Here is a 24,098-nt window from a genome sequence, read left to right on the forward strand (position 1 = left end):
TACGTGTCTCTCTTCTCCAGGTGTGACAGGGCAGTATGTAGTGTCAGGGCTATAGCATCATCAGTGGGGTAGATAGACTTAAAGTGACTATAAAGAAGTTAATGCGTGTCAGGTCTTTTCAGACAGGATTAAGAAAATAGGACACTGCGAGAACCAGTGAAATGATCACAAAAATGAGCCTGAATGTGTGGTTCTGTACTCTCACTGGACAATGTTTTGTTCTCTTCTGCAGCGTCTCCAGTTGGAGAACTTGGGAATCCTGAGGACTTCTCCAGCTGCTTCATTCTGCACCAAGACTGAAAAACCAGCAAAACCTGGGAAGAAGACCAAGAGTGCAGGCAAGAAAAAGACCTTTGGGTTCTGTTAACTGCTTTACGCTGTGGCTTTTTAAGTTGTGCTGGGTGGTTGCTTTTGTTCATTCATACAATAATGCATATGTGCATGATGAGTATATGTGTACTTTCAGTTATGATGCCTTTAAAGCGTAACATGCACCTCTTTCCACAGTGAAGCTAATGTGCCATATGGTCAAAGGAGCTTGCAAAGAAAAGCGTCTGGACTTCTTTAAGTAGCTTGAAGACGTTTCACCTCTCATCCGAGAAGCTTCTTCAGTTCTAAGGTCAAATGGTGGAGAGTCCCAGATATAAACCTAGTGGGAGTTTTCCCCCCACAGAGGGACAAAAGGACCCCTGATGATCCTCTAATTGCCTGAGCCAAGGTGTGAAACTGGGTGTGGGTCCCAATCAGCCAGAGTTTCGGGTGAAGAAGCTTCTCGGATGAGAGGTGAAACGTCTTCAAGTAACTTAAAGAGGTCCAGACGCTTTTCTTTGCAAGCTCCTTTGACTACGATGACCTGGATGACTGAGAACCTTCACAGACAATGTGCCATATGATTTTTACATTTTAGAGCATGTGGTACATTTGAATCATTTTAATTGAATTCACTAGAAGTCTGTAAGGGAGAAAGCTGCTGCTGTTTTACTCTGTGACACGTTGTTAGTTTTGTGGTCCTTCTGTCTTAATAGTCAATTTTCTAAATTTGTACGAAGCTACAGTATTCTGAATGATCTTAAACATGTTATTTCTTGATAATCAAAATTCCCCGTCTCCTATTTTAGTGTAGAGATGCAGACTTTGGGTCGTCCCTCTTCTCTTCAGTGTTCATGCCTGTTTTAATGTTGTGCAGTTTGAAGCCCTAAAAATCCAGTATTTGTTTGCAGCACGCACCTGCTTAGAGATTCTCTTAATTCTGATTCTTTTGATGATACCATGAACTGCAGCTGACGCGACTTCAAAGTCTCCATAATTTTACGTTATACTGAAATCGTTCCACAGTTTGCAGAGGCAGTTTTTAGAAGTTGGTGATCATCTGTTCATCTTTGCTTCTTTAGAAATTCGACCTCATTAAGATGCTCTCTTCAATCATGTCACTGACCTGTTGCCTGTTAAACTAATCGGTTACAAAATGTTTTCCCTGCCATTTCTTTTTTTTAGTAACACTTTTCAAAAAAGCTTATATTGTTCATAAAATTGTAAGATGTGTCAGAAAACATCAAATGTTTAAACGATGTTCTGTTACGTATACAATAGGTTTGTGAGGTAACAGTTCCAGATTCTGGGATTGGGGAAGTACATTTGATTCTAAGTGGGATTTAAAAGTATCTAAGAGGAGTTGTGAATGCACACCTACAAATCAAATTGAATATATTATTTTATTATTTAACTGTTCATGTTATATTTACCATTTTCTTCAGCAACAGAGGCTCCAGATGAGAGAGCAAACCTGTTAGCCTACAAGACAGCAGTTGCCTTCCCAGTTAGACTTTCAGGGCCTGGATGTTTCCCAGCACAGTCTGTGGATGGAACGGGACCAGCGGTTGTCTCCACTGCAGAAAGCATTGTAGCTGCACAAGCCATCACTCCTGTTACTGCTGCCAGTGAGCAAGTAGTTGCTGAACCAGCAGCCGACTCCGATTCAGACTCTACCGACTCCGATTCAGACTCTACCGACTCCGATTCAGACTCTACCGACTCCGATTCGGACTCTACCGACTCCGAATCAGACTCTGACTCTGAGGATGAGAAGAAGAAAGAAATCAAGGGCTTTGCACCAGAGGCAGAACCCCAGAGGATCACAGTCACAGGAGTAAAGGCAGGCACTATCGAAGCTCAGAATGAATATGGGGCTCCTATCACACCTGGTGTAGAAACACCAGCACCCTTAGGAGCAGCTCAAGCTACAGTGACTGTACCCAGTGTTGGTTTTGAGAAGCTGGTGAAGTCAGGCCCTGAAATCATCACTCGAGAGGTGACTGGGTCTGACGTTTCAGCCAAAACTGCTGCAGGAGTGACAAAAGATGCTGCATTTCCTGTTGATGCTCAAATAGAAGCTCCGGGCGAACCCGTTGGTGAGGCTCTAAAAGACCCAAGGTCTTCCTCTGCTGAAGCTGCTCCTGTGGCTGGAGGCGAAGCTGCTGAAGCTGGAGCAGAAGACGCCCGTCCTGCTGAAGCTGGAGCAGAAGACGCCCGTCCTGCTGAAGCAGCTGCTGCGGCTGAAGCTTCAGTCTGTGCAGGGAGCACCGAGGAGCAGATGGACCTTGCTCCTATTGTAACTGAAACTGCAGGAGAGGAACTGCAGACAGAGGCCACAGCTGAACACTCTAAGGGTACACACTACACTACCCTGACCCTCAAATCTTTACCTCCCTCTTTTTATTTATGGCTCTTCTAGAAATGACCATTGTTTTTCTGCCTGTGCCTCCAAACACAGTCTGAGTGCTGTTGCTCTGTTAACCAGGCGGCAGCTTCCCTCACATGTAACAGTTCATGTTGTATTTTAAAAGTATCGTCCGTGTTTTCTATTTAATGGCCTCCTTTAAGTGTCTCTAGGTGTTGGTTTTATTATCAGAATGCTACTATGTTTAGCACCGTTTGTCCAAGACAAATTTCCCATGTGGAACAAGAGGATAAGAATAAACATTATTAACTTAGAAGTTACAGCAACTAAAGCAATATCTCTGATCCCAACATAAATAAGGGAGATGCAGTAGTTTAAACTTGTCTGTAATATTAGAGAGTACTTTGGGATAGGCAGCTTGTTTTTCTCTGACAAACCCCAAAACACTGGCCACAATGATGTTCAGGTTAAAGACAAACGTCGGAGGTTTGTTGTTCCTGACATTAGAATATGCCAACTTTACACTGATGTTGATTGTTTTAAGTTCCCTGAAAGTTCTGCTCATCCACATAAGAGAACTGAAAAAGTAAACGGGATGAAAACCTCTATGGAGGTCATCTTTGCAGATTGAACTGCTTGCCAATTTAGTGCTGGCAAACAATAACAGGACTAGAAAGTAGACTGAAATCATCTCAGGAACATACTGTAGGCACATGAAAACTGGCACAATATCATGTTTGTGACAGAAACAAGCTTCATTGAGTTTTCTTCGTTCTTTCTGGGATCGATTATATTGGAGTGCATGATGCCAGATAGTGTTTTCTGCAGCTCCTGACCCCTCCCACACCCTCTAGTCACAGAATGGCTAAAATGCTTATTTCCTGCTAATAACATTGAAGCGATCATATAGTGGACATATAGGGAACACAGGTTGAGCTGATTTCAGTTGTGCTACAGTGGTTACTGTACTCTAATGTGGAACACTTCTTTTTTTCTTTTTTTAATATACACTGCCGGTCAAACATTTTAGAGCACCACAGTTCTTCCAGTTGTTTGTTGCAGTTCAAGTCATTCAGGTCCAATGAACAGCTTGAAAATGTACAAAGGTAAGTGGTGAACTGCCAGAGGTTTACAAAAAAAAAGTTACCCAAAACTGTAAAATAATGTACAGAATTATACACAAAGGCCTTTTTCAGGGAACACAACATAGGTTAACAATTTAAGGCTGTTGTGCAGCAAAGGAGGTTGATCAAGCCTTGAAAGCTGCTGCTACTAATTCCTACAGGTGTTCCAACCTTTCTGGATTACTTCCCCCTCTGCCTGCATAAAAGCAGTGTTGGAACACACTGTGGTACCATACCCTCGTGAGCATCAGTTGAACTGTATTGTACTGCTGAAAGTAGAGTGTTGCTACAAAAATAGCGAGAAACAGGCAGTTAAAAATGGAAGAGAGATGGACCATCATAACACTTAAAAATTTCTTCTACAGAGAAACTGCAAAGAAAGTCCAGGTGTCAGTGAGTAGTATCTTTCACCATCCAAAGGCTCAGAAAGACACTGTGACAGGAAGAGGTCTGCAGACCCAAAGACACAACTGAATCAGAGGACAAGTTTCTGAGAGTAAACAGCTTGTGTGACGGCGGCTCATGGGACAACAGCTCAATAGTAGTCGTAGTAAGCCCCAAACCCCATCGAGCTGATTTGGGATGAACTGGAGAGAAGAGTGGAAGCAAAGCAACCTGCAGGTGCGACATTTATGGGAACTTCTGCAACAGATATTGGAAGAACTTTGTGAAGAATATTTGATTTCTATTGTAGAGAGAATGCCACGGGTGTGTGCTGCTGTTATATCTGCCAAAGTGGCTACTTTGAGTCAAAAGTTTAGAATACATTTTACTCTGTAAATTGATTCTGTGATTTGTTTTTTAACTCAAATTGCTCATTTGTACCGTTGTTTCATTTCAGAGTGCAATGAGACATTGAACTGCATAATTTCCAATGAAAATTGGGATGTTCTAAAACTGTTGACCGGTAGTGTATATCACGAGGTGGAATCTTTTAACTTCCTGTTAATCATGATAGAATCATTTTAAATTGGAATAAGTAGTTCTTCTCTAGTTGTGCTTTCTACTGTACACACTGTGGGTCGATGCTTGTAGAGCTTTTGGGCTCTTTTCATCCATACTCTGTTATGCTACTGTTGGAGGATTTACTTGACTTGTATACTCAAACTGAAGTTAATTGTTGTGGAGGATCAAGGGCAAAGGTGTATGTGATTAAAGGTTTGTCATCAGATGAACTTACTTCTTGCATACTGCTACACTAAACCTGCTTGTGCAGTCTTCCTTTTGACTTTGTGACCAACTGAACTCTTTCACAGTTTGAGTGTTCTTGTCCTAGGACTGCTAACAGTGTCTGTTTTCCCTCACAGAGTAGTTGACTGCTATTTTCTCATGTTAACATCTGTTCACATGGGCTCATTTGCACCCTTATCTTTGTGTGTATGGAATGTGAGTTACAGGTGCCTGAGGTAATGTTGAGGTCACAGATCATTGTCCCTGGTGCATCAGTGGCTCATGATTGTAGTGTAGATGAATATACTGCTCTTCCCTAACAGCAGCTGGACGAGGAGAAGCTGGGAGTGGCTGCAGTTGGTGGGAGTACTCCAGGAATCAGGATTGCAGGCCCTTTTTTAAAACCTGAGTCCCAAAAAAGAAGAGTGCAAATCCTTTCAGATGATCCAACTACACAGCTGTTAGATGTGTTTGAAGTTGGAAGTGTCCCACACATCCCAAGACTGTATTCCTGCTTCCTGAAGTAACCTTCCTTCCCCACTCCTCACCTTGCACCACTTGTTTATTTCACTTTTTGAAATCTTAGCTTTTGGTTTATCTGGAATCATATTCGTTAAGTGTAGGTGGAAAAAAGTTTTTAATGTGTTTTCATTTAAAAAAGAAAAACAAAACTTTACTGTCACAGCATGCTGGCAGATTTACAGGAAATCCCTCTCTCTTGTATCTCTGTTTAAGAGTAACATAGCACTGTGCGGGTGTCGGACATCCCCCCCCCCCCCTTTTTTTTTTTTTTTTTTTATTGGACTTGTTCCATTTCTTTTCTTACCTCTACAGTATCACTCTTTCTCTATGATGGGCTGTTTTACTCTCTGGAAACATGTTTTTCTTGACATCCTTTTTCCAGTCACAAACATGATCCTTGATGCTCCTTATGCTAGTGTCTCCATACTCCATTGGGGGTTGCTGCCACTGTAAAATGTGGCCACAAACCTCCTTGTGTTAGCATGAGTAATGTGGAAATGTGCAGTCCCCTCAAAAAACTCTTGTTCTCATTTTTAGAAATGATCAAATGTGGTGTGATGAATCCCTTCAAGCAGCAGTTACTACTTTAAAATCAGTAACAGGGACACAGGACTAAACCTAGTACTGCATTAACTGACCTGGTTTTATCTCTGTTCCCAGACAAGACATTTTGTAAAGCTCACCCTTCTACCAGTTTTCTTACATCTTTCTTTCCCTCCCCCTCCTTACTGCAGAAGCTGCAGCTGTGCCTTCGGAGCCAGAAGAACTGTTTGATAACAGCACTTACAAAAACTACCAGCACCACAGCTACAACCCCTACACATTTGCAGACCTGGATATGCAGATGGCCAAGTTTCGTCTCCCTCAGCCCTCCTCTGGCAAGCCTTCACCCAGGCACTAAAAAGAGCTGATATGACCATAAGTTATGGCTTAAAGATGACAGTGATGGCAGTGTCTCTTTTTTTCATTGTCCCCCTACTTCTGTTGTTTTTAAAGTAAATCATTAAAGTCCACACATAAGAATTGAGGTCTGTTTTTTGCCTGACTTGGTTGTTTTGTCTTGTATAAAGCAATTGGTGTATAAAGAAATGGGAAAGATCAAACAGTTCTTTTATCGTGCTTTTCTGCCTTAGGGGCATCATTTGAATAGAGCTGAGTGTGCAAGTGGTTTATCTGTGGTTCTATTTTAATGATTACAATTTAGACTCGTTTAGCATGCCTGCATGCACATAATGTTCAAATTATCCATACGCATTCGTTTAGGAATAAGCACTCAGCAGTCTGTTGTCTTTCACGCATTAGTATGTTGATGATTAAAACGCGTGTATATAAAGGAACGAAGCATAAAGCGAGGGAAGTGAATCGCTTTTGCTAAGACAAAAAAAACAGCAAGGCGCAGGACTCGCAGGCAGCAGAACGTCATGTCTCCGCCCACCTAATACATAATCATGAGTCCTGCGCCCCTGCGTGCCCTTGCGCGATGACGTAACGCGACAACTGCGGGTCCCGATTGCTGCAGCCGCTTGTCAGTGTGACGAAGATTGGCACTCAGGTAAGCTGTCACTCAAAGTCCCTCTTTTTCCGTTCCCTATCAATCAAACAATCTGGGCCGCACGCAAAAATGTCCCGGGGCGAGGAGCGCGGACTTAGTCAGGGCAGCAGAGGGTGTTTTTTAGAGGAAACAGAAGCGGCAGAGCTCTGTGAAGGATAAAAAAACTGTATACATGGGAGGGGGGGTTAAAAAATATGTCGGCGTTTTGGGGGCTGAGGAGGATTGTGGAAAAGCAAAGGGCGAGCGCTAGAAACGAGGCCCAACACTTTACCACGTAGGGGAGGGGAAGTAGAGGGCAGCTGTCCCCGCTTGATTGATTGACTGAAAAGGGGAGGAATTTAGGATCAACCGGGCTAGCAATCCAATACTTAATTTCTTTGCTGCCCAATTATTTCATATAGCTGACAAGAAATATAATTTAATTTTAAATGCATACTGTTAAGCGACCGACGCTGTCTTATTATTTGGTAAAATGGCTTACTTCGTATCAATCCGCAGGAGGGTCTTTTTCTGTACCTGGCTAGATTGGTTAGCTAGCTTGTTTTTTTGGCCGCGATTACCTTCGCTAAATATGGCGCTTTGCGTTTTGGTTGCACTACCAACACGAATACACTTTGAAGTTAATACTTAGCTACGTCAAAGACGTTAGCTCGGCCATATGGTTGCTTATTTGACTGAAGCCTAGGTTGGCTTCGTGAACTAGCGCAAATGTGTCGTTTACGTTACTGGATAATTGTTAGCTGTACGAAAACGACCGTTTTTCCAGTCGGGCTGCTTTGTTTACGAGTAACGTTAGTCGGGTTATAGGAGAGTAGGCTAATATTAGCCCAAAGGATTTATTTCACTTTAATGTCCCCTTGCCGCCACGGTTGCCACAGCTAACACGAGCTAAAGGCTAAATCGTGGTGGGTGTGTTAACATCAATTGCAAGACACGCTAAGATATAACATCAGCATTATTATTTGTACAACACCCCTTAGGTTCATGATACCAGCCTCTCCTTGGCTTTTAGAGGTGAGCTGGATAAGCTATATGCAAAGAAGAGTAACGTTGGACCCCGTAGTGTGCTTTCGCTACTAGCACGTATGAAGACAACATTCATATTCAACATATCATTAGCCCCTCTCCATTTCTGTTCTAATATTGACATTTTGTATATATTTTGCATCTTGGTGTTACAAAGGGGAACAGTATTATGTCCATACTTCTGTATTTTACCGTAACAATGCCAACCTAATTAACAAAGCCAGTAACACTGATAATAGTTTAATAATGAAATCAGAACAGTTCTGTCATTTGAAGCTTATGTGCAAACACCTGAGGCAGTCTAACTGAAACTGTGTGTACTGTGTAGGTTGGCCACCAGTCCCTGCACTCTATAATGCCCCAGTGTTTGCAGCATCTGCAGTGAACGTGATGGCAGCCCACTCAGTCTCCATAGATAAGTACCCAAAGGGAGAGCAGCAGGTGGGTGAGAGGGAAAAACTTTGCTTGGACCTGCAGGGAGCTATAGTCTGCTCTTTTGAGATACTAGTTAACTAAAGAGAATAAGCACAACAGCAGGACGGGATACTGTTTATAATTGGGACAGCTAAACATTCTAGGCTAAAACTTTGAGTGTTCTGGACTCTGCCTAATAGATAATTTATTTTCAGTAGTGAGAAGTCAGCCTTGGTAGCAGAATAACGTGAACACGCAATCGGTGTCAATGCTGTTACACCAGTTTGAGTAATATATAGACTGTGAGCTTGTCTCTGAAACGCAGTATGGGAGACATCAGTAATGAATTGTAAGCCTCATTTCCTCCTAGTATTTATCTGTATGCATATTTGTAAATTGCTTAAAAAACATCTTTATTTAGGTGCTAAAATTTGTGGGTGTTGAGAGCTAAGAATGAACTATGACTAAGAAGAAATGTTCCTCCCTACGCAGGCAATCATTTTTGGTCTATTTGTGTTCAATCTAAGTCATTGTTGGCTGCAGTCACATGGTTGGGGATGAGATTTATGCTCCTTGAAGGGACTGTGTTGCCGGTAGGCAGGCACAGTGTAAAAAGGGAGAAAGACTTTGCTCAATAAAGTATTTTGCAGAGCCTCTGCTCACATTTCAATTCAATTCAGTTTTATTTATAAAGCACCAAATCACAACTACAGTCGCCTCAAGGTGCTTCATATTGTAAGGTAGACCCTACAGTAATACAGAGAAAAACCCAACAATCATATGGCCCCCTGTGAGCAAGCACTTTGGTGACAGTGGGAAGGAAAAACTCCCTTTTAACAGGAAGAAACCTCCGGCAGAACCAGGCTCAGGGAGGGGCGGGGCCATCTGCTGTGACCGGTTGAGGAGACAGGATAAAGACATGCTGTGGAAGAGAGACAGAGATTAATAACAAGTATGATTCGGTGCAGAGAGGTCTGTTAACACAGGTGTATAGAAGTTGGGGGAGTGTATTCTCAGTTGTTATTCTTTGGACACCAGAGATGGTAGTGTTTCACTTTCTGGATCATGAGGGTTCTGCCAGACCTATGCACTGGGGACTTAAAAAAATATTTCAGAAAAGGGTTACAACCTAATGAATCTTAATAGCTTTCCATTTCTTTTAACAGTTTGTTTGAACAAAGTATGGAGATGTTAACAAAGGGAATGGAAGTAGTGACTCTTAGTGGAGGAGTTGTTGATCTCCTGTCTACAGCCCCACAGGATGTAAACGTGAGCATATCCCATGTGCTTTTTATGTAACTGGGGTTGTTCAGTTTTAACATCTCTGCTGGTGGTTTTACTGCTCCTCAAGACTCAGGAAATTAAGGCAAATAAAGCCATGTTGGTTTAATTAAAAAGGCACACATCTTACCATACTATAGTTGTATACAACATCTAACATCCTCCTCCTTCATCCTTGCTAATTTGTTAGTTGGATTAGCAGTTAGCACACACACTGTTAGAAGCTTGTTATACACCAGTGTTGCTCATAGTCGAGATGTTTGACTTATTAGTCAGTGTAACTTTGTTACCCTGACTTTAGACAAGAGAAATGACAGCTACATACACACCTCAGAAACACAGTGTTACTATAATTATCTAAAGATTCAATGTTGCCTTTTGAGATTTTAACATAAAGAGAACTGGAGACTTGCACTCTCTGAGCAGTATAATTTTTTTCTTTTCATTTAACAACATGACCCAGAGTAGTAGTAGTTTGTTTTTTAAATCAACAGCTGCATTTACTCAGCTAAAAACAAGTGAGGGAGACTATCAGAGCCAACTGGGTCCGGATTCTTGGGTCCAGTGATTTGTAGAAACCTACTATTCTTACAACACAGCTGTCCTGTGCCAGATGTTCGTTTGACCCACTGAGGCAGACATCGTGTCAGAAACATCAGGAGGACTGAGGTTCATTAGAGGGATCAAGAAGAGCTCAGGCTTCAGCATCAGCTCCCTCAAAGGGAAATCTTCAGATCTCCACCGTAGGCCTAAAAGGAGGACAAACCCAGCACTTAAACAGTGTTTCTCAACTTTTACACAATGGTGTTACATTTAGTTCAGTAGAAAATTATTTAAAATCTAAACATATAGTAATCACAGAAGTGTTGCCCTAATATGTACAGAAGCTGAGCACAGCGGACATCATCAGTTTTCTTAAATCCCAAACTGAGTAACTGTTTATGCGCCTAAAGGTAAAGAGGATAACGGTACATATGATACCAATTACATGGATATATAATCCCTTTGACTTTCTTTCATGAACTTCCTCAGTAAGACAGCTGCAGCCTTCACGGACGGTAAATAATCTGGCAGTTTAGCCTTTGTTCTTTTTTAATCAGGTCATTTTTGAGTTACTATAATTTTGCTCCAAAGTTAAATAAGTGAATTTAGCATAAAGAGTGGGCTTATTGGATGATTCGTCTGTCACTGGGTGGTGCTGAGAGCAACTCCTGTAATCAAAGAATCATTGCAGTCAAATGTGAAGTTTATCCTTTAAAGCTCATCCTTTCATTATCCTGACACACTTTGGTTCTGAACATCTTATATATTTTACAGTCTGCAATTCTGATGACAGCTGACATGCAAAGTGTTTGTTAAAAAACAAAGCTTTATATAGAGCAATACAATAAGCATTAGTTCTTTCCATGGATTTTTAAATTGGATTCAGGTCGTGTGATTGGCTGGCCCTGATGGCAGTTGATTTTTATCAGGAATGTCGGTATATTTTTCCATTCATCCTTCCTTCAGATATATGAAGTGTGCGAGTGCCGTATGTTGGAAAAATGGCCCCACACCATGATGTTCTCACCTCCAAACTTCACTCTCGGTTTGGGGTGTTTGACTTCCAAACATGGTGTGTATTACAGCCAGTGTTGGTCAAGTTACTTGAAAAAAGTAATCAGTAACTAATTACTGATTACAATTCTACTCTATTTTGCTCTATTTTCACCTGTAAAGTAGGAGTGGGGCAGGCGGAGGTTTGCCCTGGTGCAGGTGTGCCGCAGCGGTCAGTGGAAGAATCCGCGAGTTTTTGTGAATTTCCCATTACGTCGTTGTGCACTCGGTGCTTGTTTAGGGTTTTTTTTCGCTGTAAAAAGAAGTTTTCTTCCCACGCACAACTGACACTAATGTTTTTGTCACTTTTTATGGAATCAAACTCAAAGTAAGGTCAGTACTTCCACGTTTTAAACGCTGCACGCTCATACTCTCTCCCGCACTCGATATATTATCCACTGTTGATCTGCACACAGCTGTTGTCACGAACGTCGCACTCGCTTACGTCACTGTCTTGAGACATTCTAACGCATTACTGCCCATCTCTGATTACAGCATCCAAAGGTTTCAGTTTTGGTCTCGCCTGACCAGAATATGTTCTCCCAGTATTTCACAGGCTTGTCTAAATGTTGTTTAGTCAGGTTTAAAACACACTTCAACATGCTTTTTCTTCAGCGGTGGAGTCTTGTGTGGTCATTGTGCATACAGGCCAGTCGTACCTGCTGATTCCAGATCTCTTCTCATAATTCTTTTGACTCCTCTATGGGCTCAAATTGTGGTCATAAATATTTTGTACTTGTAAATCAGTTTTGTATGTGTAAAAAAAGATTTGTGTGTGGACTTAGCCAAAGAATACATGTGAAACTCTGCACTCAAGTTTCAAGTTACAAGTACGAATTTTGATCCTATTTTTCTTCCTTTCATCTGATTGGTCAATGTCATGTCAATCACAAATGTAACTATTCAATCAGAGAACAGATGGGTTTGGCTGTCGGAGGGGCGCTTTTTTGAACTGCAGGTCCTTGAAGGGTGATACAGTTTGAAGCTGGAGGATCTCTATATAAATTAGAGATGGCATGATACCACTTTTTTTATGTCCGATACCGATATCATAAATTTGGATATCTGCCGATACGAATCCGATATAGTGTGTTTTTTAATCAATAAAACAGTTTTTTTAATATCTTGCTGCTTTTTGTATAAGTTCATACTCAAGTAAAAAAAAAAAAAAAAAAGCACTAAAGCTATTCTGTTATACCTGTATGCCAAAAATACACTGCACCCAAAATATTTCATAGTTCAGCAACACTGATCAATCTAACAAACTTAAACCTGCTCCATCCTCCCTATTCTGGTATTTTAAAGAGTAAGCAAGATAACTAATAGGGTCCTAAAACTCCCAGCAAAAAAAAAAAAAAAAAAAAGGGAACCACCCACCCCCCACCTCATGATGCTTAATCGACGTAATCAACTTTAATTTGATGCAGTGTGAAAAAAAAATGCACATAAATCAATTATTCTTTTCAAGAATAATTAAATAGATTCAATAGATAAAGTACTAGCTTACTGGGGTATATTAGACTTAACAGTTACTATATACAGTAATGGACTTCTATACATTTTACATCAGATTAAAACTTTGGGTGTAAGATTCAGATAATTATTTATTAAAAGATCGATATTTTAAATGAGAATAAGAAAGAAAAGTATGTCTTTGTGCCCCCTTTTCCCTGTTCATGCCCTATCGGCCCCCCTGACTAAACTTTTCTAGATCCGCCCCTGCACAGTTACCAGCCGTCAGCTGTAGAAAAGGATCCTGGTGTAGAAAGTAATATTAAATAAATTCTAACAGCAGCTTATCAAGCTTAAACGTGCTGCGGTTGTTCAGCCGCTGGTTTCCTCTTTCTGGCGCGAAGTGGGCGATAAACAAAGAAGAGAGACGGACTCGCGACAGAAAACCCGATCAGCTGATCATTGATCAGTGTCACGATTGAAGTAGCAGCAGGAGAGGGAGGGAGAGAGAGGCAGTCGCTCCATATCGGTTGTTAAGCTTAACACAGGAATGCTTTACAAACATTCAGAGATGAACTTACACACTTGCTTTACTTCTCTCTGGGTAAACTTCCTCGGAGATAAAATGCTGGTTTGGTAGCGAGGCTACAAATACACACAGTCTCTCTATCACGTGAGCATACTGCTCCAACGTTCTAAGGTTATGAGCCGAGTTACGCCATGTCGCAAGTTTTGTGAGGTGCTTTTTTGATATTTAATGGATCGGATTACATTTTTTATTTCTCTCAAATATCCGATCCAGGAATTTACGTCAGTATCGGACCGATATGTAATATCGGATCGGTCCATCTCTAATATAAATATCTAGCAGCTAGGTCCCCTAACTTTCAGCAGCTGTTGAAAGGATAAAGTTGTGGTATATCTAGTGGTTAGAAATACCATCATTAATTTTGGATTAGTTTAACACAAAGTCAGGGCTGACCCGGGACCATTGCTGTGAATCACAGTGCGCAGCATAAAAGTCCTTTCACATCAGAGGCAGCATGTGCTGCTAATGCTAACTAAAAGCAAAGGATCCAGAATTTGTTGCGCTGGCTGCTGAGCTCTGTGGGGTTTTGCAGCAGCTCTACCTGTATTAGATGCACCTGCTCCTTGTCGCTTCTATCTCTGACTTCATGTCCTCTACAAGAGTTTGTTTTTTTTGCTGGTTCTTCAAATGTTCAATAAAACCATGTATGCTAATTCATAACGAAGAAAGCTTTGTAACTATCCCCACCAGTGAAGACTGGCATTTCAAAGCACTTGAATTAATATGTGTAACTGGGTGTAGAAACATGTTCTTTCTGTTAGTCCAGTTTCCTTATTGTCAGTTTGAAACAGCAGGTTGTGGTTATGGAAGGTAAACAGACCTTCTCTCAGTATCTAGACTCTGCCTCCAGTTCCCAAGCAGATACACCCAAATTTCTCTAACTGTTGCTGCTAATCAAACTTCTAAGAAAGGTGACTCCTTGAACCCAAATCAACATGAGTAGTAGTAATGGCAGTACTAGTACTAGTAATCTGAGGTGAACTTCTTTTGTTTCTGTTTGAGCCCTGCCCCATTTGCTAACAGAGAGGGTGGGCTTTATGACCTGTACTGCAGCCTCACACCAGGGGGCAGTAGATACTTTTTGAGGAGCTGTCAGGTCGTCCAGGTTTTCTGTAGTCATTTGTTAGTAACTTGTGGATCTCAGAAAATAGTCTTTTTGCTTGAAAATTCCTATGACTTTGAAAAGGAGTGCTATTAAAATGAAGCCACACGCTGTCACATGTCATCTTTGTCTTGAACGCTTCGTGCTGTAATTGTCTGTTTCTTGTCTGTTCTCACCTTCCTTGCAGATGCAAGGCATCATAAAGGTAGACAGTGATTCGGAGCAGAAGTTTATGGAGGGTACGTTGGGAGAGGTGCCCAGCCCGGCACCAACAGAGCCACAGACACCCATGGACGCTGACAAGGCATCCATATATCGGTAGGAGTGTATGTTTGTTTAAATAGAAATAGAAAATCAGACATTCTCAACAGTAACAGTATATGCAAGCTGTTTAATTAAAATTAAATCAAACTATATATGAACAAAAGTTTGCACATGCATATTTCCTCTGGAGAAGGAAGCTTCTCCACCACTGCTCTCTCTCACACCTCTTTTTCTCTTCATCCTCACCTCCAAACTGACTTCCTGAACTGAAGTCAAATCTTTAATACATGAAAACGTGCATAGACATGATTATTTATTCCAAATGTTGTCCTAATTACATATCGTCAGCAGATTAGACTTGTAACCCTGCTGCCCCCTGATCGCTTACAGTGAGCATCATGTTAGCTTATAACCATTGTTGTTTAGGCAGCAACAGTTGGTTATAAGCTAACATTATGTCAGCTGATGTTAGGCTAGTGTCCTAAAAGGGTCCAGACAAAGAGTTTGGTTACATCCTCACATCAAATGAGAGTTTATTTTCCAAGTGTTAGAGTCCAACAACGTGAGCTCCACTTCGAAGAAAGTTTCACCAAGTTCAGGATATCCTCCACACCTCACCTGAGGAGGGAAGCAGGTTGAACGGTTGAAAGAGTTTAGGACTGTGTGTGTGTGTGTGTGTGTGTATTTGTGTGTGTAAATATACATATATTAAATGTCTGATGTCAACACAGAGTTCTGATTCATTTAGGTCTCATGTCCTGCTGCTAATACTTTTTTTGTTTTTCCCCGTCCTTGTGGATTTTCCAAGTTCTTACTGATGAAGCTTGAAGTGATCCTTTTTCTGTGTGTGTGTGTGTGTGTGTGTGTGTGTGTCTTTCGTAGGCATCCTCTGTTCCCTCTGTTGGCCCTGCTGTTTGAGAAGTGTGAGCAGTCCACGCTGAGCTCTGATTGCATCACCTCAGCGAGCTTTGATGTGGACATTGAGAATTTTGTCCGTAATCAAGAGAAGGAGGGGAAGCCTTTCTTCAGTGAAGACCCTGAACTTGACAACTTGGTGAGACATTGTTGCTTCAGAAAGCTAAACCTTATTTCACAGCATTTATGTTTGTACATGCAGAGGGCTGTGTAACCTATCCGAACACGCTTGCATATTGTCTTCCAAACAACCAACAACTTGGAGCTCAGCAGGGATGTCGATACACCGATTGGTTGAAAAGAAAGGGAGTGACAGAAGGTCAACACAAACCACAAAAACTAAACTATAATAAAAGATAATCAAGAACAGCATGAAAGGCTTTAGTGGACACTTTTCATTGTTTTCACTTCAGCTCTTTGTTTGTTGATTTCACTTCTCTCTGAAGGGCCAGCAACAGTAGAAGCCCACAGACTTTTGTGACAGTAAACGGCTACAGGGGCCAGAATCGGCCTGTTAAAGACGGCCCACGGGATGGCTTTGGAAATGTGAAGGAGGGCATAAATTTGAGACTTTTTTAGGTGTATTTTCCTTCTGAGAAAGACCTTGTGACCATTCATGCTACAACAAATAAGTAGTAATTAAATCTTCACAGGGTGGCATCGTGCTGTATTGTAATTCTGTGCTGTGATCGGAAGCGACTGTCATAACTGGACCTGACCTTTGACCTCCCTGTAATGCCCTCAGGTAAACATTTGTTAAACAGAAAGATGTTGAGCCTAAGAACGCTTTCCATTCCTTCTATCTGAAGATGGTGAAAGCCATCCAGGTGCTGCGGATCCACCTGCTGGAGCTGGAGAAGGTGAGCGACCTGTGCAAGGACTTTTGCAGTCGCTACATCGCCTGCCTCAAGACTAAGATGAACAGTGAGACTCTGCTGAGTGGTGACCCGGGAAGCCCATACTCGCCTGTACAAGGCCAGGCCCAGAACTTCTCACCCACCAAGTCTCAGGTATGCAGTGTAGGTGAACTGCAGGCGTCACCACCAAATGCCTCAGGTGAAGAGTTAGCTACCACTGATCAGTGCCCCTGCTGGGGTATATTAGCCAGCTAAATGGGAATACTTTAAAAATGGCGTTATAAGAGTTAGCAGCATGGAAGACATACATGCGCCTACTTTATGTATGCATGCTCTATTACACAGACCCCCAGCTCCATATCAGGGACCATTAGTCCCCAGGGTCAAATTGTAGTTCCAGCATCGGCCCTGCAGCAAGGAAACGTTACCGTGACAACTGTCAACCCCACCCAGGTGGTCGCAGGTATGTCATCTTGGCGTACGACCCCTTCCTCAGGTACTGCACTAATGACTGTAGCCCAGATATTCACATGTACCAACAGGACTCTGATTGAGTCTTCTGCACTCAGCTGAGCAGGTTAGAAAATTGTGTGTTTGTATTTCAGGCGGGACTGTGTACCAGCCAGTCACAGTTGTAACTCCTCAGGGCCAGGTGGTAACACAGGCTCTTTCTCCCGGGACAATACGCGTCCAGAACAATCAGGTAATACATCTGTCTATGTTGCTGCCGTGCTATTAAGTGGAATCCCTGTCATTGAATTTTACTGCTCCCACTTGTGGTTCCTAGAGTATTTAAAAGTAGAATGAGAGGCAGAGTAAAAGTTAATTGAACTAAATGAAGACAAGCTTAGAGGTGTTGGAGGGCTTCATGTTGTAACTTTGTTCTATAACAATGTAACAACAACCTTTGCTGCGTATTGACTATGGCAGATAATGTGTTGTCTGCTCCTAATATCAAATGGTGTAGCTTTTTAAGATCGGTGCCCTGTCATTAAGGGCAAATAATTCAAAATTAGAGCTGAGGTCCTTGGTTAAATGATGTGGAACAGTATTGTAATTTAACATAACCTTTCATTCTGTTGAGATAATTAAAAGATGGCTAAACAAACATCTGTGTACTCAGCTTCAGCTGCAGTTTCACCAGGACTTGAACCTCTTTAGTCATGAGGACAACTCAACCAAGAACAAGCGCGGCGTTCTTCCAAAGCATGCCACAAATGTCATGCGCTCATGGCTCTTCCAGCACATCGGGGTGAGTCTCTGTGCATAAATCATCTGCCTGTATAGAACTCAAGTCCTTACAAAATAGTGATGCATTTCAACCCTGTTCTGTTGTGCAGCATCCGTATCCCACAGAGGATGAAAAGAAGCAGATTGCTACTCAAACAAACCTGACACTTCTGCAGGTCAACAACTGGTGAGTTGCTCTTTATCCCAAGACTATTTACAGTCATGTTTGTGATCGCAGGCAATTTTCCACTAATTGTTGTAGTATAATTGGTCAGCCAGGTAATTGTGCAGGGCTTCCTGCGGTCAGCTGAGGGTTTCTTCTTTGCTCATCTCGTTTCACTTTTCACTGATGAAACTCTGACTTGTTCCCATAGTTTGCCATTTGACCTCTCTGCTTTTTTGCCTAATGAAAACAAAACAAAAAAGATGATATTTAACTTTGCCCTAAGTTAATAACTGCAACTTCTTTAAGTAAAGGTGGGAAGTGTCACCTTTTTAGCTAAGTTTAAGGAGGTTACGGTGTATTTGATATGTACAGGACATCAGACAGTTCCTATTCTTTGTGTCCTTTGAGTCAGGGTGTGTAAAATCCAGCTAACCATACAGCTGTCCATACCTGACAGTGAGCCTAATCAGCACCTGTTAGCATTTGAAGTGCAAAGATCTGTACAGCCAGCATCACCCTGTGTCTGCAGGTTTATAAATGCACGGAGACGGATCCTGCAGCCCATGTTGGATGCCAGCTCTTCAGAGACACCCAAAGCCAAGAAAAAGACACCTCAAAACCGGCCACTGCAGCGCTTCTGGCCTGATTCCATCGCAGCAGGAGGAGGGGCCATGCCTGATGGTAGGCAGCACAACACCGTATCGAGATTGTTTCGTTGTTGTACTTGGCCCATATATTAGAGTTAATGCAGAGAAACAAACACTAGTCAATGTAGTGATACCAGCAGACTTCCTGTCCGCTGCTGCTGCTGCTGCTTAACAAACTGTTGTTCTAGTTTGGCAACAAATGTCATCACTGTATCGCAAATGTTGCTGCTTTTAACAAATTGCTGACAATGTCACTAGGACTGCAACATTTCACAACTTGATTGTTTAAAAATCCTCGACACAAATGGTTTGATTCAATGCTTTAATGTACAGCTCTGTAGCACTCAGGTGTCACTATTAAGTAGCTTAATGTGGAAAGCACAGAGGAGTTGGTACTGTTACAGAGACGGTGCACTCAGGTAGAGAAAAAAAGATTTTTCCAGCATCCAAAACAACAGTGCTGTCGCTATGACAGGAAGTTTTACTAGGAAAAAGCTGGCAGGAGTTCTTGAGCAAACCACCTGATCAACAAGCTCCAGCATGAAGAACAGCGAACTTTGTAAGCTGCTCTGGCCACCCCCGTTTGTTTTACACGGCAAAAAAATCTGGACTACAGACATTAAACAGATGAACTAAAGACTCACTGCTGCTCTAATTTGGTGGTCCAACTTAAAACCAAGGTCAGTAACAACAGGTTTAAAATAGATTTCCAGAGGTCCCAAATCTACAGAGGACGACTTGCAGGGACCACTAGGTCCAAACACCAACAACTCTGTTTTATTTTCATTAAAATTTAAAAAGTTTAGAGCCAACCAAGCTTTAATGTCATCTAGACATGTCAAGAGAGGTTTTATGGAGATGCCACCTTTCTGCTTCAGTGGCAAATAAATTTGGCAGTCATCGGCATAACAATGAACTGCGATCCCATGCCTTCTAAGGGTGGAACCCAGAGGCAATAGATACAATAAAAAGAGCAGAGGCCCTAAGATTGAACCCTGTGTCCCACAGGCCACATGAAAGAGGAGCAGAAGATGATTCGGAACCGAGAAGGCTGACAGAGAAAGTTTCTCTAAAACCTTGGAGACTAAAGGCAGCTTGGAAATAGGCTTATAGTTCACTTAAACTGTGTGATCAAGGCCAGGTTTCTTAAGCAGTGGCTGCACTACTGCATGCTTGAAATTTGCAGGAACCACACCAGAAGGCAGACTGCTATTAACTCATTCACTGCCAGCCATTGGCAGTGAATGAGTTAATAATTTCAAGGACATACTGTCATATACTAGGAAAAATTTCTTTAAAAAATTGTGGAGGAAAAGGATCCCGAGGGGAACCTGTGGGCTTAATATGGCGAACCACAGCCTCTAAAGTGGAGAGCATCACAAGCTCAAACTGAGTGAAAACAGCAGTGCGAGGGACAGAGACAGAGGGTCAGAGTCAGGAGCTGTGATAAGAACCCTGGTGGTGACAACCTTTACAATAAAAAAGTTAAAAAATCATTGCAAATATCAGGAGAAACTTCCAAACAGACATTCAATGGAGTATTTAGAACAGTGTCAATGGTCCTAAATAACACACGTGGGTTATGACCGTTGCAGCAGGAACAAACTTGGCAATGACAGACGAGCAGCCACACACACCGGCGCCATCTTGTCAATCCCAACTTAGTCTGATACAGTTTGAGTTTAAACAAAGATGCTGAAGGCTCACAGCAGCTCTTCTACTTCATATAGTGAGATGAAGGAGGACATGAGGTGTAACAGACCATATTTATTTCAAGGCTGCAAGGCAGATTGAAACAAATACAGTTTTAATTCAACAAAAACAAAACTGTAAGATCATATTGGACGTGGGTTTTACATGATACAGCAGAATAAAAGCACACAAAGCAAACGTTTGTCATTTCCTGGAAAACAACGAGACATGTTCGTGACTCGTGTCGGGAGTTTCCAGCCACAGCTTTTCCCTTCTGACTTTTTTGGTAATAAGCTTTTAAAAAAACTGTCTCAATATTTTAGGTACAATGGTGACGATGAACGTGGAGGGTCTGCAGAGCCTGACATCAGACGGTGCCACGCTGGCAGTACAGCAGGTGATGCTGGGAGGCCACAGTGAAGACGAGTCGGGGGACAGCGTAGATGAGGACAATGACGCGGACATGGCGGGGCTGGGCCTGGACAATAGCAACTCATTGCAGTAGAGGACAAGCACCGCCCACACGCAGAGGACACACAAAATGAGTTCGACAGAACAGAGGTGCGTCCGTTTGATTTCCACAGAGCACAGGACACACTGGGATGGACCCTGCACTCTTCCAAGCCTCCACCCTGCTGAACGGCGGTTGTTGCTGCACGTGTATGTCAGGAGTGTCATTTCACAAACAGTTTTTTATTGTATAAATGATGTAGGTGAGTGCACTTTTTGTATATTTAAGCTCAAAAAGATGAAATCAAACTGAAAAAAAACCAAGTGTTAAAAACACCTGAGACAAGTTTGTATACTCCGTTAATAAACGTTGACTTTTTTTGTCCCCGCCCCCGTCCCCCCCTGCTCCCAGCTAGATTGTCATTTTGGATGAGACCACTTCTGTCTTGTTCTTGTGTCTCTGGTTTGTCTTGACTTTTGCATGCTTGTGTTTTAAGTAGACGTGTGTGCTCTTATGACTGACTCCATGGCTCACACTGCCCCCTGCAGGCAGAGTAGAGCACAGGTGGAGAGATTAAAAGTAAATTAGAGGAGAGATGCTTATTTTTCTATACAAACATATGAAATGAGTGGTTTTTTTTTGTTTGTTTGTTTTTTGGTTTCATTTTTGTGTTCTCCTGTTTTGTAAGAAATATTTATGTACAGATTCATAATAAATGCTGTGACCCTGTTTTCCAGGGTTCTTTTGAAGTTTTCTAAAAAACAGAAAAAGGAATTGAATGCTGATGAAAATTACTATTTAAATTGGTTTTAAGCTTAAAATATTAACAAGGCCTTATCTGTGTTCTTTTCTAAAATAAATCTTACCAAGAAGCACAAAAAGGAAGTATGACCCTTGGAGAAATTGGCCAAAAAGACACTAAACAGTGGAACACTTGTGGCTCCTTAAAGCATATTTTTACTTTGTGTACTGCAGTATCACAGGAACCCTCTCCAGCAGCAAAGCGACTGCAGCGTTCCCGTCTTTGTTTGGCCCACAATGTGTATACCATACATTGTCTTTTAACCATTTTACAGTAGTAGCATAGGTGTCACTTTCTAAAATGCACAATCCAGAACACTATGCTAACCACACAATCAGGAGGGGTTACGGACTCCATCAATAAGAAGCAGTGGACTTTTTGCACGCATTTAGCTTTTATTTTATGTACACGCTACATACATGCTGTTGCATTGAAAACAGAGCAGCTGGAAACTTGGAGTCATTGCCCTCCTGAAGGAATGATCCCCAAGGGCTGCAGCTGCGACCATGACCCCCCGCCCCACCCACACACACACACACACACACACACACACACACACACACACACACACACACACACACAGTGAAGGATCTGAAAGCTCCATCAGTTTGACATTACTGCACATAATGGGGTGCCTCTTGTTTAAATAACTGTAATGCTGTACTGTAAAACAGTTGTTTGTAAGTAGTTGCAGTAACTTGGTTTTTATCCTTCTTGTAAAGTTAACTTTGTTCATTTGATTCAGCCTGAGGGTTTAATGGCTACGCGTTGCCCTCGCTGAACTCTGTCACCTCTGTCTAGCTTTTTATGAAGCATTCACTTTTCTCTTGTACTTCTCGCTCGTCTGTTTTGCCTTAGAGCTTTCTATTTTGGAATAAATGATGCCTAACTCTGCTGTCCACTGTCTCTTTACTCTTTTTCCGTCATGTTCTCCACCAGACAGGACTGCTTCAAAGTCTCTGTGATAATGTGTACAGTTTGTCTCTACAGGTACTTGTTGCCAAATGTGGAGACATGTGGATAGTCCGGTGAGAAGACACTGTGGGGGGGATTCAGTTTCCTGTTTTCAGAGCCTCTTCTTTCTGAAATGTACAGAGACGCTTATTAATACATAAAATGCACTCGATATGTTTTAAAACATGCAGTTTTATCTTTACTCCAGGCTGCAGTGCTCAATTTGAAATCCTTGTGGCTTTGCACAAATGTTAACCATGTTCCTAAACACCAAGGATCACAAACCTTAATGGCTGTTGCTCTGAGGTCTGTACTCGTGAAGACATTTGAGCGTCTGGTACTATATCATCTCAGATCTATCACTGACCCTCATGTGGACCTCCTTTTCACTTACAGAGCCAGCAGGTCAGTAGGTGATGCTGTTAACATGGGACTGCACTGGAACCTATGCAAGTGACATTTCTTAGTACTACTTTGAATACAATCATCCCGCCTCTGCTGCAGGACAAGCTCCCCAGCTGATTCTTCCTGCTCCCACCTGCACTTCCTGTCTGACAGCAGGCAGCATACGAGACTGGGCAGGCACGTCTCAGACTTCCAGTGCATCAGGGCTGTGTACTTTCTCCTCTGCTGTTCTCCCTGTACACAGGGTTCGTACAGGTGCTTGAAATCCTTGAAAATGCTTGAATTTTAATGTTGTCTTTTCAAGGTGGAAGTGTAGCTGTATTTCATTCACCACAAATAACTATCTGATTGAATAGTTTTCTTATCAGATAGAGAAATAAAATGAGTCGCAAAATGTAAAAGCAAATTTTCCCCGCCTGGCTGCCTTGCGTCTGTTTCAACGTGTGACCCCGCCCCTCCCTCGGACAGTCGGGGATGAGTGCGCTAACATACCTGTAGGCCGCTGTTTTAATGAGTGTTTGATGGAAAACAACAATGGTGGAGTTTGCGCTCTCCAGTCGCATGATAGGTGAGTCCTAGTAAATAATTTTCCAGTACGTGTACTGGAAGCATGCTATTTTTTTAAAATTATGATTATTATTACTATTAATACAACAGTGGCGTTTACTCCGGGAAGAAACGGTAAAAACGGCGTTTTCTAATGAGCGCGCTAGCAGACACGCTTTGCTTGTGAGTGAAAAAAAGAAAAAACACTCCTTCCCTATTGGTGGAAAAATGTACCATGTTGACCAATCAAAAAAATGATATGGCAACACGTGGCATCTGGTTGTTTGGGAAGAGGGGGAAGTTTTAGGAGTGACCGGCAAGAGAGAGTTTTGATACGTGAGAGATTTGTGACGTTTACCGTGTTTGGAGTCTCAAGTTAGTGTGTTGTCTTGTGTAGTTAGTGTGTAGTGTAGTCGTTGTTTTGTTTTGTGTGTCAGTTCCACACGTGATCGTCACAGTTGCTGCAAAAAAGGCAGATTGCAGTGTAAACGCTGAGTGACACAGCTGCTGTCAGACCTGCAGGTTTATCCCTGTGCTGTTCTCATCTGTGTTATAGTGACACAAACTATTTTTTGGAGTTGCATAAATAATTTGTGTGCCTTCTTCTTTGATGCAGCACAGCTGATTGTTCTGTAAATAGTTTTAAAGGGTTATATAAAAAACG

General features: G+C 42.0%; 2 protein-coding genes across 7 annotated transcripts in view; both read left to right on the plus strand.

Annotated features, from left to right (window-relative positions):
- ndufv3 (NADH:ubiquinone oxidoreductase subunit V3) overlaps positions 1–6,520 on the plus strand; it is a 10,954-nt gene extending 4,434 nt beyond the window's left edge. Inside the window, exons 2-4 of one of the 2 annotated variants that reach the window (XM_005751566.1) lie at positions 233–338; positions 1,755–2,666; positions 6,228–6,520. In XM_005751566.1, coding sequence (XP_005751623.1) covers positions 233–338; positions 1,755–2,666; positions 6,228–6,394 — 1,185 coding nt within the window. In that variant the 3' untranslated portion in view covers positions 6,395–6,520. The remainder of the gene's footprint in view (positions 1–232; positions 339–1,754; positions 2,667–6,227) is intronic. The other variant, XM_005751567.1, reaches the window with a different exon arrangement.
- A 422-nt stretch (positions 6,521–6,942) lies between these two features.
- pknox1.1 (pbx/knotted 1 homeobox 1.1) lies at positions 6,943–22,426 on the plus strand. Of its 5 annotated transcripts, none has more exons than XM_005751568.1 (11): positions 6,943–7,045; positions 8,400–8,512; positions 14,693–14,823; positions 15,652–15,823; positions 16,494–16,694; positions 16,887–17,037; positions 17,147–17,244; positions 17,665–17,793; positions 17,882–17,958; positions 18,467–18,618; positions 20,600–22,426. In XM_005751568.1, the coding sequence occupies exons 2-11, from the start codon at positions 8,462–8,464 to the stop codon at positions 20,779–20,781; spliced, it is 1,344 nt and encodes a 447-aa protein (XP_005751625.1). In that variant the 5' UTR covers positions 6,943–7,045; positions 8,400–8,461; the 3' UTR covers positions 20,782–22,426. The 5 variants fall into 5 exon arrangements, with proteins under 5 accessions (XP_005751625.1, XP_005751628.1, XP_005751629.1 ...); XM_005751571.1 differs by having other exon boundaries at positions 16,887–17,004; XM_005751570.2 differs by lacking the exon at positions 6,943–7,045 and adding an exon at positions 7,300–8,128.
- Positions 22,427–24,098: the final 1,672 nt, after the last annotated feature.

Source organism: Pundamilia nyererei, unplaced genomic scaffold (genome assembly GCF_000239375.1).
Source record: "Pundamilia nyererei isolate P.nyererei 1_Seehausen unplaced genomic scaffold, PunNye1.0 scaffold00316, whole genome shotgun sequence".
Classification (NCBI taxonomy): domain Eukaryota; kingdom Metazoa; phylum Chordata; class Actinopteri; order Cichliformes; family Cichlidae; genus Pundamilia; species Pundamilia nyererei.